Source organism: Puma concolor, chromosome C2 (genome assembly GCF_028749965.1).
Source record: "Puma concolor isolate L17-30 chromosome C2, mPumCon1.1.hap2, whole genome shotgun sequence".
Classification (NCBI taxonomy): Eukaryota; Metazoa; Chordata; class Mammalia; order Carnivora; family Felidae; genus Puma; species Puma concolor.
Window position 1 is genome coordinate 37,632,216 of NC_141675.1, and position 17,481 is coordinate 37,649,696.

Below are 17,481 nucleotides of genomic sequence, written 5' to 3' on the forward strand. Positions count from 1 at the left end.
AACTTATTACTTTCCAAGTAGAGTAAAAAAAAATTTTTTTTGCCTTTCTTATTCTTTTTTTTTTTTCCATTATATGAAGTTTATTGTCAAATTGGTTTCCATTCAAGTAGAGTAAAATTTCAAACTCCTTTTCAGTTCTTGACAGCATTTGGTGAGGAAGCCGAGATGCTGACAGAGACTGGACTTTCTAGGAGAGACAGGACGAGAGGCTTGTGGACTGCATGAGGATACAGGAATTTCCTAGTATCTGCTAGCTAATGTTCTTACCCAAGTGGCAGGTGAGAAGGAAGGGAAATTAGCAAATCTAATATATCTGCCCTAAAATCTTCACCTCTTAATGGGTTCTGTTCCTTTTTCTAAGTAGTAAAAAAACCCATCATTATTCCCTACCATCCCCATTTTTTCCTACAATTTTTTACAATTGCAAGGTTCTTTAAAAATATTGCTATAAAATAGATAAATTTCGGAAAAGTCAGCTCCACATTATCTCCATAATAGCCCCTTTCCTTATCCTCCTCTTTAGACTAATATTACTTTGACCTAAGATAAAATTAAAAGAAAACCCCTTTACTCTATTAAGTGAATGTCTATCATCCTTCAAATATCCTACTTTGGAATGATACCATGGTCTCCATTACAGTCAAGGAATGGAATCCAGACTGACTGAATCCTTCACCATCTGGATGTCACTTCACCATACTGGATGTGTATGTGTGCAAACCCGAAGCAATGAACAGAGAAAGACTAAATAAAAATGGCCTTAAAACATAATATGTATAGAAAAATCATTTACTTTTTCATTGTAGTTTCCCAAATAATTTTAGGTAATTTTCAGAAGGGATTTTTAACTACTAGGTTGATTCTATCATATTAGTATTTGAATTTTTCCTCATTATTTAAAATCTAAGTATTTAAAAATACAGTATATTGTCACAACAAATTATAGCATCTTTTTCCCACCGCAAAGGATTAACCCTCTTCTCTAGTAATTTCCCTTGTGCAAGAATGTAGAATATAGAATAATAAGTCTAACATGATCTAAAGAGGCAGGGTTACAGAAAACCTTTCTTCTCTGACCGTATTAAGCTCACATTTATCTTGAGTAACAATTGAGTAACATATGCTTATTTCTCTGTGACCTTCTTAATGTGCAAAAACCAAAACAGGAAATAGTATTAAAGAATTTCCAGGTAAAATTAAAAAACAAATCCAAAAGTTAAAGTGGAAAAAAGGTAAGGGAAAAACTTACATAATATATTTCTATTGCAATGCATCCTAGATTTTAACTGTAGATCTTAACATTGATTTATGAGGTTCTCAATGACTATTTAGTATAATTCTGAAATTTGTAAAGAACATCAGAGAAATAAGATTACAAATTTGTTGATGCATATGAATTACAATCAAAATTGTCTTGCACAAATAGGGAAATTTCAAATTAGTTTTCCACAAAATCATTCTGAAACATTTATACAAATCAGCTTATTTTAAATAAAAATGATTACAAACATTATGATAGCTTATGTACAAAATATGTATTTGTACACCCTATTTAACATTCTAAGGAAAAGTATCCTTGAAAGTTTTTTGCCATTATACAATATTACGACTATACTACACGAATACAGAAAGAATGTGAGAACTCTTCTGTTCCCTACATTATAAAATCACATTCAAGTGCTGTATACACTTTGCCTAGAAGGATTTAGGAATGTTACTTAATGACTTCTTAAGTCACTGGACTGATTTTAAAGTTGTTTTTTTTTTTTTTTAAGAGATTTAATCTAAAGATGGCTCATTTAGCAAACACCCCAATTAGCAAATGGACAAAAGATATGAACAGGCATTTCACTGAAAAGGATAAACAGATGGCAAAAAAGCACATGAATAGATGTTAAGCATCATTATTAATTAGGGAAATGCAAATTAAAACCACATTGAGAAAACTTCACACCTATCACTGTGGCGAAATAAAAAATTGTGACACCAAATGCTGGTGAGGATATGGAGAAACTGGATCTCTCATCCACTGCTGGTTGGAATGTAAAATGGTACTGCTACTCTCGAACAGTCTGAAAGTTTCTTGGAAAGATATGGCTCATTTAAACTCAAACCTTACATCATTTATATTCTAAATAGTATAGATATCTGTACAGATACAGCCACTTTATTTCAATAAACCAAATTTATAATAAAGGGGGGAAAGGCAGTAGAAATAGAATACAGAGAACTTCAGAAATAATCTGACTGTTCAGGTTCCTGTCTCTAACATTCCCACTCCCAAGATCATTCCTGCATTCCCCTAAGGGCAAAGGTCCCATGGGAATGTGGTGACAATATAGCCAGTAACTTAGAACCGATGCTGGTACCAAAATATTTATGGCTATGAGGCTCCAAAACTTAAAAACATGTGATTCTGGATCACCTATTTGACTTCTCTGGGGTTACTATTTTGACTGGTTTGAAACAGATGCCCCAGTATTGGGTATGCAAGATGATTCTGGGACCAAGCAAGTCCAGAGTATGTTTTAATTCTAACTGAGAAACATGATCTAGATTTCCCAAAGGGATTCAGAGTCTTTGGGGGTAGCTCGGAGCCTTCTAGGCTATCTCTGGATGACTCTAGAATCACTTCAAGTCGAAGAACTCCAGGGTCCTCTTTTCAGAGAATTATAAAATTCTTGCCAAACTCTTGGATTAGATTACTTTTAATTAAAGCCTGGTCCCCGGTAGAAGTCCTCTGCAGAAGGGGCTGTTTCTGAAGTTACTTCCCTCTAATGCCAGAGGGCTTGGTATTCTTAAGATTCAATCGGTGAGCTGTATACAATCAAATACACAAAACCTGTGAATGAACAGGCTTTAACCATACCTTAGAAAGTTGATATAACTATGTGTATTTATAGATGTGTATCTCTACACAAATATATATGCAAATATATAAACATGAAGAATTTAAAAATAAACAGTATGATATGAGGATTCTAGCTCTCCTAAGTTGACCCTTGAACAACATGGGGGTTAGGAGTGCTGACCCCCTGTGCAGTCAATGTATAATTTTTGACTCCCCCGAAAACTTAACTAGCCTACTGTTGACCAGAATCCTTACCGATAATATAAACAGTTGGTTAACACACAGTTTGTATCTTATATGTAGTATACACTGTATTCTTACAATAAAGTAAGCTAGAGAAAAGGAAATATTAAGAAAATAATAAGGAAAATACATTTACAGTATGGTACATATATTTATGGAGAAAATCTGCATATAAAGTGGACCTGCACAGTTCAAACCCATGTTGTTCACGAGTCAATGCTGTCCTTCTTAATCCAACAAAACATATTTTACGTGCAACAAATATAAGCTACTTCCTATCAACAAATGCATGTAAATCAAGGATAAAATATATGCACAAAAAAAAGTTGCACTTATAAAGCAAAAATTCACCCAACCAATAGGAAGGCACAGAGTTAAGTTGTGGAAATAGACATGGTTTCTGCTTCTGGGAAGCTTCCAGTTTGATAGAAGTGTTGCAAGGAGGCAGATAAAAGAGTGATCATCTCTTTTGTTCAGAGATGAAAAGGAAGCAAAAAGGCAGATCACATCAAGATGTTTTACAGACTACATTAATCCTATACTGAAGTCATCAACCCACTCTTCAAAACCACAGAGGATGCAGGCATGGGGATGAGGGTGAGTGGGTAAAAACAGCAGAAGGCAATTACAGCATAAGATTTTTTTTTTTTTGCCTTAATAACCAGTAAAGTAGAAACACTATTTAAGATACGACCACCTCTTTTTGCTAATAACCATTTCCTAAGATAAGAGCAGAGAGAAAAGGAGTGTCACAGATACTACATCTGCAGAGTCTTCAATTTTCTTCTAATGGTCTATATTAGTGGTTCTCAATTGGGAGTGATATTGCCTCCTGAGGTCCATCTGGCAGTGTTTGGAGACGTTTTTGACCACCACAACTAGGGGGATGCTACTGGTAGCTAGTGGGTACAGATCAGGGACACTGCTAAACATCCTATAATGCATAGTACAACATCCCAAAATAAAGAATTACTTGTCCCAAATGTCAATAATGTTGAGATTGAGAAGCCATATTATGGTTGGATATAAAAAAATTAAAAATCAGTAAGTCTCAGTATGAAAGCAATTAGTACCACTTTAAGAAGGATTGTACAGAAACATTCTCTTCTGATAAGATAGCTACAGATCTCCTAAAAATACCTGATTGATCCATAATAGGAAAATAAAACATGCTGAGAAATCTTAGTACAATTTTTTTTAACTGCAAATATTAGCATACAAATGAAAACAAACTTGGAAGATGGAAGGGATAATTATTTTGCTCAACTGATTTTGAATAGCAACTGTTTCTACAACTACAAAAGCTAATGTGGTCGTGTTCCTGATTTAGGTCAAATCTGGCAAAAGATTTACTAAACTGTGTCACTAAAAAACAATGCGAGGTAGTAAAAATAAATTAACTCCTAGACAAACAGAAGGAAAAATTAGCCACTGATTTTTGAGATGCTCAATTCTGATGAGACATATTCTAAGTTACTCTCTCACATTATCTAAAAGGTATTTAACCTTTATTTTGTGGTTTTATGATGTAAAGAAGAATGTGAAAAAGAAATGAGCTAACAGAATTTTAAGTATTAATAATATTACAATTCAGTATATCTTAATACAGACAGACAATTCTTTCCTATGAAACCATACCCACTGAGAAGCAGAATCTGTAAGAAATAGTAAAACAGCAGAGATGCTTGCATATGATCTGATTTTGGTTAAAAGGCCTATAAATGCTCACTAAGTTTTGTAAAAAGGACATAAAAAATGAAAAAGAATAAAAGAACACTATCTACATAATGGAATCTAACTTGTTACAGTGAACAAAACACCTCCACTTAACAAAAATATTTCCAAATCTTAGTTAATGGAGTTAATTATACCATTGGCTATAATGATTCCATCAAAAATGTTAATACTTTAAGAAGACATAGTTCACTGAAATAGAATTTGGTGAAATGCAATGTGGCCCCTAGATCTCTATCACATCTGTCATTGAAATAGATACATGTGACAGCAACCACAAAATTCCCCGCAACAGTCACTTTTTAAATTACATTAGTATTTAACAACTAGTTCTAGAACAGTAGGACTTCATGTGACAAAGCCTGACTAAGAGAGAAATAAAGTCATTATTGCTACAAGTCTAAATGGAACCTAGCCCGAATAGAGAGAGGGCCAAACAGTATGAGAACAGGTTGGAAGGTAGTCTCCTTCCATAGGACAATTTTACACCAGGCCTAAAGCTACTCACAACTCTGGTTCTTTTACATTTGTTTCTATCAAGAAAGTTTGATATTGTAGAACTGTCCCTGCTCCTTTCTGTGGAGCTCTGGCCCAGGTGGTTATAGGGCAATGGATATACTCTGATTACCTCTGTCCGCTACCCACTGATGCTATCTGAGAGAGATGAGCAGATTGGACAAAAATAAAAGATATCTGGACAAGTTAAATACCGCAGTGAAGGCAATTCTTATGTCACCAATGAATTAGGGCACTTTCTTCAAATTAAGCACTGTCAATTAGGCACTTAATAAAAGCAAAAGACATTTATGCAAGCATCTCAACAACAAAGATAAAGAACAGGAAAAGAAAAGCAAGATTTATATTCACTAGCTGGATTTTGAAAAACAAAAACAAAGACGGGATGTTATACTTTAGGCAGAAGTTTTTGAAAGAAATGCTGTTTGAGAAAGAAAATATCTTCTTGTTCCTGATGAATCAAGACCCTTTTTAGTTTCATTAACTAAAGTTATTTTTCCAATACATACAGAATGTTCAGATTTTGGTTAAACAAGTAAAAATTAAGGCAGTGTCTTTAAGCCCAATAAAGGAAAGAACTAACAAGTAAGCCTATCTGTGGGGCATATTGAGCTCATATTTGGATACAGTACTGAACAATTATGGTTTTAAATATAAAATAATAATGTTTCAAAATTTCGGCATTTCCTCATTCTTTCTTTCTAGCTGTGTGAACTTCATATAGCCCATTTAATTTTAAAGAATTAAAGGAACACTTGTCACTTAGTTTTGGAACAAAACATGAACGGTGCTTGACCCAGAACTAGTAACTCAGATAGCAAATGTTTGTATAGATCACTGACCCCGTATAAAAAGGAGGAGGACCCATAGCTGTAAAAATATGGCTGGAAATGGCTAATGTCCTTTGGAATTTACTATAAAACAGAAGATACAAAGTTTTGAGGTACTGTTGCCTTACAATTTACCAAGGTTTATATTAAAAAATGAGGGATTTTTTGTTTTGTTTTCAAAAAAGCACTGTTTTTTTTTTTTTCTCTCAGGTTGCAAAGCTCATCTTAAATCTTCTCAGTCATCGTCGTATTGGTTATTATCCCTGAGCTGTGTCTCATCTGCATGTCACGTCAACCAACCATTCCACTTAGTGCTGCATCTTGTTATACCAATTCATGGAGCGTTTCACTGCTTTGACCCAGTTTTCCATACTCATTTCATATTCTTGCCATTTCTTCTGTGGCTTGAAAACCACTTCACTTTGCCTCAGTTTCTTTAGTTCCTCCTTGTCAGTCCAAAACCCTATAGGGAGAAAAAAATTACTCTCAAATTTTAAGGCAAATAAGGAGTCAATAAAGTTTATCCACAAACCTATGTGAACTGGTACACAGATAAACAACTATTGTTTATTTTTTTAACTATTGTTTTAAAACACAATCCAAAATATTTTGCTGCTTTTGAATTTTGTTAGATTGACTATCCCTAGGAATAAATACACCAGGATTTCACAATCTTTTGTTTCTAACTATCAGCTTTATTTCTGTGTGGCATGTTGCCAAAGCATGTCTAGAGCAACCTGACCCTGTCATCATTTTACTTTCATAACTTGCTAGAAGGAAAAAAACAAAAAACAAAAAAAACCCTGAAAACAAACAAAAACAAAAAACCCTCCACAAAAACCAAGTAAGAAAGAGTATACTTTCTTTTTACATAATTAAAAAACTAAAGATAAATTAAGATTTTTGTCATATATCCTGAGGTACGAGGCAACTCCCTGGGATACTCGTAAATCCAAAGTTGGGATTGAATATAATAAGTAGTGTCTTTTTCAAACTACTGTATTTCATCATGATAATATTGCTTTGGCATATATTGTTCTTCACAAAGAGGATCGTGTGATTTATAATAAAAAGCAGGAAGAAAACACATTTATAACTATGACCACAGTTACGATTGAGGTGTCTTGTTAATTAGGTATATCTTACCTACTTTGAAGTACTAACATAGTTGACAAATCTTCATGAAATACATTGTCTGTTACCAATAAAGCCGACACAAAATTCTTTGCTCTAAAATTTTGTCAGGTCACATTCTTTCTAATTTATAAAGTCAGCATTTTAGACTTACCTATACTTAAAGATACTAACTAATTTATATAAGTTATTAAAAGACTCAAAGATGGTTTTTATTAGTATAGTACAGTTAGATAAGTCTAGTCAGGAAATTAATAAGCATCTTCTTAAAATCCTTATTTCCAGAATTATTTACTCTCTAAGGACGTACATACTTTTTTAAGTAATTTTTAAAAATATGTATCAAATAGACTCAGTTTCTAGGTGAACTTTGAATATACAGAAGATGTGCATAGCCTTCAAGTCTCAGATTTCTGAAAGAGAAGCAGTCCAACCAGAAATCTCCGCTTCTCTGACACAGTAAAACTGCTCTCTGCAGTCACTGAAGCCTCTGTGAACTGGTTTGAAATTCAATATAGACAAAAATGAAACAGATAAAGCTCAAGCCACTATATTATGTTTAAGACAAATTTGTGTTTGTTAAAGTATATTTAAAATGTTCAAGAGAATCTGACATATTTAGTCTTACAACATGAAAAGGTACAGAAAAATGTGATTTACCTTATAAATAATATTAGAATATTTATGAGCATTTGATTTACTGTAAATATAAGCTTAATTTCTTCATTTTGCAAAAGCTGTTTAAGTTCTTGAGAAGACTTTTAGTTTCACTTGTAAGTTTGCTCAGTTAGGCATATGCAATTATTAAAAAGAAAATCAACTGTATTCAATTTATATTAGTTGAAATATACAAAGGAATTTAATTAAATTTGTAAATGGGAATAATTATTTAAGAGAAAGTTATTTTCTTCAATTTAAATTTACCACACATTAATCAATGAACAAATGAAAGTGATTGTTGTAATTTTATTCAAAATTAACAGATTTTTAAGGTTTAAGTTGAACTTACAAGGTTTCATGCTTTGGGGATTTATAACTTTTTTTTTTTAATTTTTTTTTTTAACGTTTATTTATTTTTTTGGGACAGAGAGAGACAGAGCATGAACGGGGGAGGGTCAGAGAGAGAGGGAGACACAGAATCAGAAACAGGCTCCAGGCTCTGAGCCATCAGCCCAGAGCCCGACGCGGGGCTCGAACTCACGGACCCCGAGATCGTGACCTGGCTGAAGTCGGCCGCTTAACCGACTGCGCCACCCAGGCGCCCCTGGGGATTTATAACTTTAACATGTTAAATATTAGCCTAAAAATTTTAACTGTAAGATATCCTGTTTTGTATGAACACTCTTCCCTTCCACAGAGGAACACATTAAATATTCCCAGTGCCCTAAGGCAGCAATGCTGCTTCCTAGGGAGCCCTCTAATTGAAGTCCATTCTTCACCCCTCCCAACTAATCCTCTCACTAATTGCCAAAGTGATCGGTTCAAATACAGATCTGTCCATGTCCCTCCCCTGCTTAAAATTCTTCAGTGGCTCTCCAGTGCCTTCATGATAAAGTTCAAACTCTTCCTTATGAGGAGTCCACCCCAACTGGACCTCTCTTCCTCTCCAGCCTTCCATCTTGGTGTTCCTCTAATAGCACTTACCATAAAGGGCTGGGATATTGGCACAAGGTGCTTTCTTTATATTAGACCACTTAGCTCTTATGGCTCCTCACCTCCTCACCTGGCTGTCTGCTAACTCCTTCAAAACTGAGCCTCCTTGGAGAGCCTATACCACTTGCTTAATGCCACGGCTGTTCGCCAGGTTTAACACACAAGTATAATAATTTGTTGACTTGTCTGACTGTACCTAGAGACTCCCATAGCAGGGACTACGTTTTTAAACCTCTTTATTCCCAGCAGTGACTGTCATGCAGCAGGTACTCAACCAATTTTCAATAAATGAAAGAATGGAGTGGTTCCTAATGCCAAAGAAAAGCCTATCTACTCAGAAAGTCTACCCAGAGACCTTCCCTTTGCAGAAGACAGAGCGGCTGAGAATTAATTTTCCCTGCCTCATAATTCTGAGTGAAGAAGTGAAACGAGGATGGAAGAAGTACAACCAGACCATCCACAGAGGAGGTCACAGGAATATTTTGTGAGTAATGTGCATCTGTGTATGGAGCTTACTGGACACCAAGGTTTTCCAGACCCTCTCTATAATTCTGTCATTTGGGAAGAGAAATGCTATTGGCAAGAAACAGCCTGCAAGACAGCTCTCGCTTTTATAAAATCCACACATACCCACAGCAAGGCCAGCTAGAGAAGCTGCACCAAGGCACGACATGTCTGTGTTGACAGGTCTCTCTATTTTCTCATTAATCAGGTCTGAAGTCATCTGCATGACAAAATCGTTCTTACAAACTCCTCCATCTGCCCTGTGGGGAGCAAGATATTTGAGATAAATTATTCCAACAAATGCATAAAAACATTATTCATCCTTTTTAAAAGGGCCACATATGTTTTTTTAGATCCTTGATTTTTTTTTTTAAGCTCAACTTTTTAATTCCAAAATTATATCACTTGGCACTGACCTGAGGATAAATAAAGGGCCTTCCTAGGTAATCTTCAAACATTTTTCCTTATTCCTAACATCAATTTTCTCACCTGTCCTGTTCGTCCTGGGACTAGTTTAAAATAGGCCAAGTAAATTAAGCCAACATAAAAATTCATTTGGACATCCCAGCAAAGAAAATTTGATGTTTCCATGCCAAAAAGATGGCCACACACCCAAAAAAGAGATTTTAAAGATGTTTATGATAGGGGTGGCTAGCTGGTTCAGTTGGTGAAGCGTGCAACTCCTGATCTTGGGGTTTTGAGTTCAAGCCCCACATTGGGGGTAGAGATTACTTAAAAATAAAATCTTAAAAAAAATAAATACAGATCTTTATAATATACATGTGGGTGTTAAGATCATCTTAAATTCTATATTGTGTTATATTCTCTATAAATCCAAAATGAGCTTCCCTTTGCTCTCCAAATTCCTATGACCAAGAATTTTGTTGCAAAGAAGGTAGGTATATGTATATTTTTAATCCTGAATAGTCATAATGATGAAAGCACTAATAACAGTTACCACTCACTTAATTTCTAATTAAATCTATTGGAAACAAAGTTTACGTACCGGACTTTTGTGACAGGGATATTGATCTCTTTCTGCATCAACTCATATAACTGTTTGTTTCTAGTCAAAAAATCAAGATAACTGTTTAGAAGAAATTCATATCATGATAATTCCCTATTCTTTTCAAATTTGAGAAAAAACTGTGGTTTTATATATATGATATTTATAAAATATGCAAAACAAAACAAATATATTATGTTAACTGAAGTTGATATTAGATGGGGCCTTGGGCTTTTCACCTTGATAAAAGGGACCATATTTTTCATTTAGAATTAAATTTAATCTATTATCATTCCTACAAATAAAAATTTAAAGCAAGCATTCATTTAATAGAAAGCTATAAAGATGACATACCATGCATAACACCTAATAGAATTCATCAAATAAGAAATTATCATTTTGTAATCAGAAATTTTTATTTTAAATGTTCCAAGTGTTCCATATTCATGACAGCCACATTCTTAATTTTAATAAACTACAAATGTGCCATAATGAAAAGATCACAGGGAAATATACAAAAAAATAATTTTGGTGATTTAATCTTTGAGCATTATATTTAGAATTCTCCTTTATGAATAAGGATACAAAAACCTTTGAAAGTCCAAAAAAAATAAAAAATAAAAAATAAAAAAAAAAAAAAAAAAAAAAAGGGGCGCCTGGGTGACGCAGTCGGTTAAGCGTCCGACTTCAACCAGGTCACGATCTCGCGGTCCGGGAGTTCGAGCCCCGCATCAGGCTCTGGGCTGATGGCTGATGGCTCAGAGCCTGAAGCCTGTTTCTGATTCTGTGTCTCCCTCTCTCTCTCTGCCCCTCCCCCGTTCATGCTCTGTCTCTGTCCCAAAAATAAATAAACGTTGAAAAAAAAATTTTTTTTTAAAAAAAACAAAAACCTTTGAAAGTCCAAACTTTAAATCTTTTATGCATAAGAAATTAGATACAGTTGACCCTTGGATAACGTGGGGATTAGGGGTGCCAATTCACCACAAAATCAAAAATCTGTGTGTAAGTTTTGACTCCCCACCCCAAACTTAACTACTAATAGCCTACTACTGGTGGGAAGCCTTACTGATAAGTCAGTTAACACAGAGTTTGTATGTTATATGTATTGCATACTGTCTTCCTACAATAAAGAAAGCTAGAGAAATGAAAATGTTATTACTAAAATCATAAAGAAAGTACATTTACAGTACCATATTGTATTTTTTGAAAAAAATTCACATAAGTGGACCGCACAGTTCAAACCCATGTTGTTCAAGGGTCAACTGTATTTTTAAAAATCATTCTATTTTCAGATATCAGATCTAAGTGGTATTGGTACTATTAAATATTAAAAAAAAAGATGTTAAGGAAATTAGCAATAATTATGTTATAAACAGTATGAATTTAAAGGTATAAATGTTCGTTCAAAATTAAGAAATTTCAGGGGCGCCTGGGTGGCTCAGTCAGTTGAGCGTCTGACTTTAGCTCAGGTCATGATCTCACGGGTTCGTAGTTCAAGCCCCACATCCGGCTCTCTGCTGTCAGTACAGAGCCAGCTTCAGATCTTCTGTCCCCCTTTCTCTCTGCCCCTTCCCCACTTGCACTCTCTCTCAATAAATAAATAAAAACATTTTAAAAATTAAGAAATTTCCTAATTCAGTTTAGGAGAAATTAATAAAAGCAAATGGCAATACTGTATGGGGAGAGGTTAGTTTAAGGCCGGTTTTGGTACCTGAAAGCTATTGATTCCAATATTGCTCGTACAAGATGGTATTTACTGGTGGAAGGCTTCAAACCCATAAAAGAGGCACATGCATAGGGGTCATCTAATGGAGCCTAAAGAAGAGATAGTAACAATTTTTATTATTGTTCTAAATTAAATCTATGGACTTAAAGACATACGCGATAAAAACATAGCCATGTTAGAAAAAAACAATGCTTATTTAGAGTTAAGAAGTCTTAAAATAAATGACAGTCCCTAAACATGTTAACTATTAGGATAACTCTCTAATAGGACTTAAACAAGGTTGAGTTATAGATATTGGACTTAGCTATACCTTCTGTTGGAGCTCATACAAAGATAAGGGACTAAAGCAGAGTAACAACTTATTAAATATCTAGCCTTACAAGAGGAAATGAAAAGCAATTCTAGTATTTCTCCTTTCCTCCACGTGTGAAGTTTTTACACTGAAATTGTTTTTGTAAAGTAGCTTTTTGAGGGTATGAGTTAATCTTAGTAAAAAACCATAATGCAGAATGTATGTTTTTCAGTGTCATAACTTACACCTAATATTTTGTCAGACATTCAAACTAAACTCTTCTATTTCTTAGCTTAATAGTCATATTGCCTAATATGAGAAATGACCCAGCCTAACATCTGTCTTTAAAAGAGCCAAAGTCTTGTAGCGTCCGGGTGGCTCAGTCAGTTAAGCGTCCGACTTCGGCTCAGGTCATGATCTCATGGTTCATGGGTTCGAGGACTACACTGGGCTCTGGGCTGACAGGGCAGAGCCTGCTTCAGATCCTCTGTCTACTTGTCTCTCTGTCTCTCCCCAAATTGTGCTCTTTCTCTCTCAAAAAATAAATAAACATTAAAAAAATAAAAGAGCTGAAGTCCTGAGGTGGAATTATGTATCTATCAGATGAATTTTGTATTCATTGCATCCCCAGAAATCCAAGACAATTCTAGGACACAAAGATGAAGAACAAAGACCCTTGCCAGAGCTTATGGTCTCACTAGGAAAGATACAGAAGAACAGTTCCAACATCTGATAACAGGTCATGACAGAGGGATGTGCTAGTGCTGTCAGAAAATGATGGTTCCCAGGAAAAGCACCTTCTAGCTTCAGGGCCTTGACATATCATCTCATTACCTGGAAAACTTTTTACTACCCCTTCTCCTAGTTAATCCTTCTCCTCTTCCAAAGCTTGGCTCAGATTCCTCTGGGAAAACTTTGATCCCAGAGACAAGGCCAAGCCACCATCATTGCTTTTACAGAGCCTGATGAACTTTGCTTCATATCATGTACATATAACTACATACGTTTGTGTGGATGTTTGTTGAAACTCTATCTTCCCCGTGGAAACTCATTTAATGTACTTCCTATGTGTCTCCAGGTCCTTGCAATGCATCTGGCCCCCACAGGGAATCAACACACATTTGTTCAGTCAATGAACAAACAATACTTTTCCTCATTATTTAACTGAAGAAATTCCATATTACATCTTATCGGTACCGTAGCTATGATTTTCCTCCTATTGTGATTTTATCCTGATAATTTTTCAAATTTATTAACATTTTTGGTGATCTACTCAGTAAAAGCTTACTTATACAGTAACACTGGTCTATATCAGGTGGTAGAATACTGTATTAGTGCCTAGTAGTGTGCTATGGTTTTTTTTTTTCTGCATAAAAATTACTCCTTCTAATTAATACACCACATAAAATCCCTGGTATGACCGGCCCGAAATGACTTTTGTAAAAACAGCTATGGACATAATTTATAATTAGTAGTAGGTCAATTTGAGGGGGTAATAAAGTCCACAGACACCTAAACATTTCTTATAGGTTATAATGTCCCTGCATTAGTTAGTCCAAGTGAATCTGTCTTTGGGATGATATGGTAGGAAAAACACTGGGAAGTCCTTTAGGTCTGGTCACATCTCAACAGGGCAGACAGCCTCCAGCCACACCTTCAATCCGTCACTGTCAATCCCTTGAGTAAGCCTCCCAGACCATCAACCAACTAGGAACAGGAAGATTCTGTAAAGTTTTGCTTGGAGCCCTGAGCTAACCTTGCAGACCCCTGCCCAAGGCATAGACTACCAGCCTTGGCAGGCCCTTGTCACCATGGGTATCTTAGCCTAAACTGCTGGGTACTTGTAAGATGGTTAATGTCAACATGCCTCTTGCCCGTTGTCAACCTTGAACCTAAAGGCATCTACTGTGTCTTCCCGTTCTCATATTTTATGTTATAACATGAACCAGTACAACAGAAGAGTTAAGAACCTGGACTCTGGAGTCAGAACAGCTGGGCCCCAAAACCAGCTCTGTTGCTCACTAGCTGTGTGAGACTAGGCAAGTGACTTAACAGCTCTAAATCTTACTTTCCTCATCTTCAGAATGGGATGATAAGAGTATCTTCTGCCTTGCTGAGTTACTGAGGATTAAATGAGACAATGCATGACATTTAGAACTGTGCCTGACACATAGTTCACTACAAATTTTATATTACTCTTCTTGCTTACCAAACCCCTTCCCACTACTGACTTTCTTCATATCCCCTTTCTGTGCCTTCTGAATTCTCCCTTCTATTGTAAATTAATTCTCCCAAACCATAACCGATTCTGAGAAGTTCTTTCTACTTATTTTGTGGTTGCTGTAACAAACCTGCCTCTTTGCTGGGCAAATTGCTTCAGTTGTAGCTATCCAGAGGACTGCCAAGCTTCCATACCACAGGGACCAGAAGAACACTGTACTTCTTTTTTTTTTTTAATTTTTTGTTTAATGTTTATATTTATTTTTGAAGGAGAGAGAGACAGCATGAGCGGGAGAGGAGCAGAGAGAGAGGGAGACATAGAATTTGAAGCAGGCTCCAGGCTCTAAGCTGTCAGCACAGAGCCCAATGAGGGGCTCGAACTCACGAACTGTGAGCTCTAAAACTAAAGGCAGTTCTAATATTCTAAAATTAAAGGCAGTATCACAGATACTTGACCCTTCCTTTCCATTCCCCAATCCCTCGTTTTCTTTAGTTGTTGACATAGGCAGTTTATCAGCGATCTCCCTCCTATTTTCCAAACAGCTTAGAATCAACACACTATTGTCTGAATTAACTTTCGGTTTCTACTTAAGAGTTTTGTGTTACATTAGGAAATACTTGAGTTTGTAGTCCTCCTCCACCCTTCTCAAACCCACCAGATTGCCAGGTTGCAATCATGGCAGGGAAGGGACATATTTTATTAACGTGAAATTAAAAACCGCGTCTGTGAGAGTTTCCTCCGATCTTTTGGGTTTTAGTAATACTTTTTATCATATATTTCATATTATTTTTACAGACATATGGATTGATGCAGAGGTTAAAGACAGCTGCCAAGATAAAGTCACTACTAAAGTCCCCAGCAAATGTTTCAAAAGGGAAGAATATATAGTAGCCTAACTACCTTGGCTGATGACAACTATTCATCTAAAGCTTCCTCCTGAAACGTCAATCCAACAAATACTCTTCGCCCCCTGTCCTATGATGGATGCTATTTAGTTTCCTCACATTACCCTAAAGAGGACCTAGTGCAATCTCTATTATGTCATTTATAAACTTTTAGTCCTTCAGGGTAAAGTACATAGGAGGAAATTATTACAGATACTAAAATAATGCCCAGGGGAACCTGGGTGGTTCAGTGGGTTAAACGTCCAACTTCGGCTCAGGTCATGATCTCGTGGTTTGTGAGTTCAAGCCCCGTGTCGGGCTCTGTGCTGACAGCTCAGAGTGTGGAGCCTGATTCAGATTCTGTGCCTCCCTCTCTCTCTGCGTCTCTCTCTCTCTCTCTCTCAAAAATAATAAACATTAAAAACATTAAAAAAAATAATGTCCATTTAAATGTCTAGTTTGGAAATACTGTATTTTTAGAGATTTGAAACACTCTGATTTAATCCTTTTCCACCAGTTTCTACATTATATTATCCAAACTTTCAAATTTTGGACTTCAACTGATTGCCTGAATATAGCATGGACTAGAAGAGAAATTTTTGTTTTTTGAAAGGAAATAATATTTAAAGAATGATTAAAAGGATAGGATAAGCTTCCCCAAAAAAGGAATTTTGTTCATAATAATATACCTTAAAAGTTTTTTAAAAAGCCTTTGTAATAATATGCTAAAATCAAAGGCAATATCCATAGATCTTTCAAATAATTACAAAGTCAAATATTACAAAGTCATTTCTCTTACTGGGTTCACTTTCTGATTAGGCAAAGTAACCAATATTCCACCACAACCAAAACAAAATTTGATTTTTAAAAAAGTTAATGAAATTTATAACTGCACAATATACCCATACGTGTGTGTGTGTGTGTGTGTGTGTGAGAGAGAGAGAGAGAGAGAGAGACAGAGAGAGAGACAGAGAGAGAGAGAGATCTTAACATTATTTTTCTAATTCTCAACTTCTTCTAAGTAAAAAATGTCAATATAGTCATACATTTTCCCCACTGGGAAATGGTTAATTTTGGTTATGACAAACTAATGCTAAGTCTTATGTAAAAGTTCTATACCAAACCTACCAACTTTTCATTTCCATAAGGATGGTGTTCTAAGTTGAATTTGCTCCGCTTTCTCATGGAATTAATGCTAGGTCACAGCTTCTCAGCCCTGGAATATACCTTCACTTTCATACCGCTCAGTGCCCAAACTTTCAAGTAAGGGAGTGGCAGATAAATAATTTTAAATGTAGGTATGAGGAGAGAAATGTCTGTTAATTGCCATTGACTAAGAAAAAAAAATACCTGCAATCCACTAAAAGATGGGACAAAACAGACTCCTTCAGAATCTTCCAAACTTTTGGCCATTTTTTCAGTCTCAGCAACATCTGTGAAAAGGTCTGCAAAAACAAAAATAACAACAACAAAAATGCTAAAATGAAATGGAGGGGTTGGAGAGGAACAAATAGAATTATGTTATATGACTAGTATTTACCTGCATCCACATTTATTATGAATACAGTATGAAAGGTCGCTCACTTGAAAGGATCAACACCAAGGCCAATCTGCTCTAGTATTATCTGGGCTCTCACACTGCATAGTTTATGAGCCCATGGAAGGTCTTCTTAAATGGGCTCTGTATGCAGCAGGCCTTACTTTTTCCTTTAAAGATATTTGGACTGTTTAAAAATCAATTCTCTGCTTTTTTGGCATTAAAATAAATTATTCTCCTGAAGATAACACCAATCCTAGTTTTCTGAGGAAAAAATCATCTATCTATAGTAACCAAGAGAACCAATTGAAAAACTACTCCACCTAATGGGTTCAATAAGGGGCCGGTAA

At 35.5% G+C, this 17,481-nt stretch overlaps 1 protein-coding gene across 5 annotated transcripts in view; it reads right to left on the bottom strand.

Annotated features, from left to right (window-relative positions):
• Positions 1–773: 773 nt before the first annotated feature.
• The window catches only part of GK5 (glycerol kinase 5), an 80,345-nt gene continuing 63,637 nt past the window's right edge, over positions 774–17,481 (bottom strand). For all 5 annotated transcript variants that reach the window (XM_086674434.1, XM_086674436.1, XM_086674433.1 and 2 more), the window contains 5 exons: positions 16,945–17,039; positions 12,183–12,286; positions 10,472–10,531; positions 9,592–9,725; positions 774–6,637 (listed from right to left, as the gene is read on the bottom strand). In XM_086674434.1, coding sequence (XP_086530560.1) covers positions 6,483–6,637; positions 9,592–9,725; positions 10,472–10,531; positions 12,183–12,286; positions 16,945–17,039 — 548 coding nt within the window. In that variant the 3' untranslated portion in view covers positions 774–6,482. The remainder of the gene's footprint in view (positions 6,638–9,591; positions 9,726–10,471; positions 10,532–12,182; positions 12,287–16,944; positions 17,040–17,481) is intronic.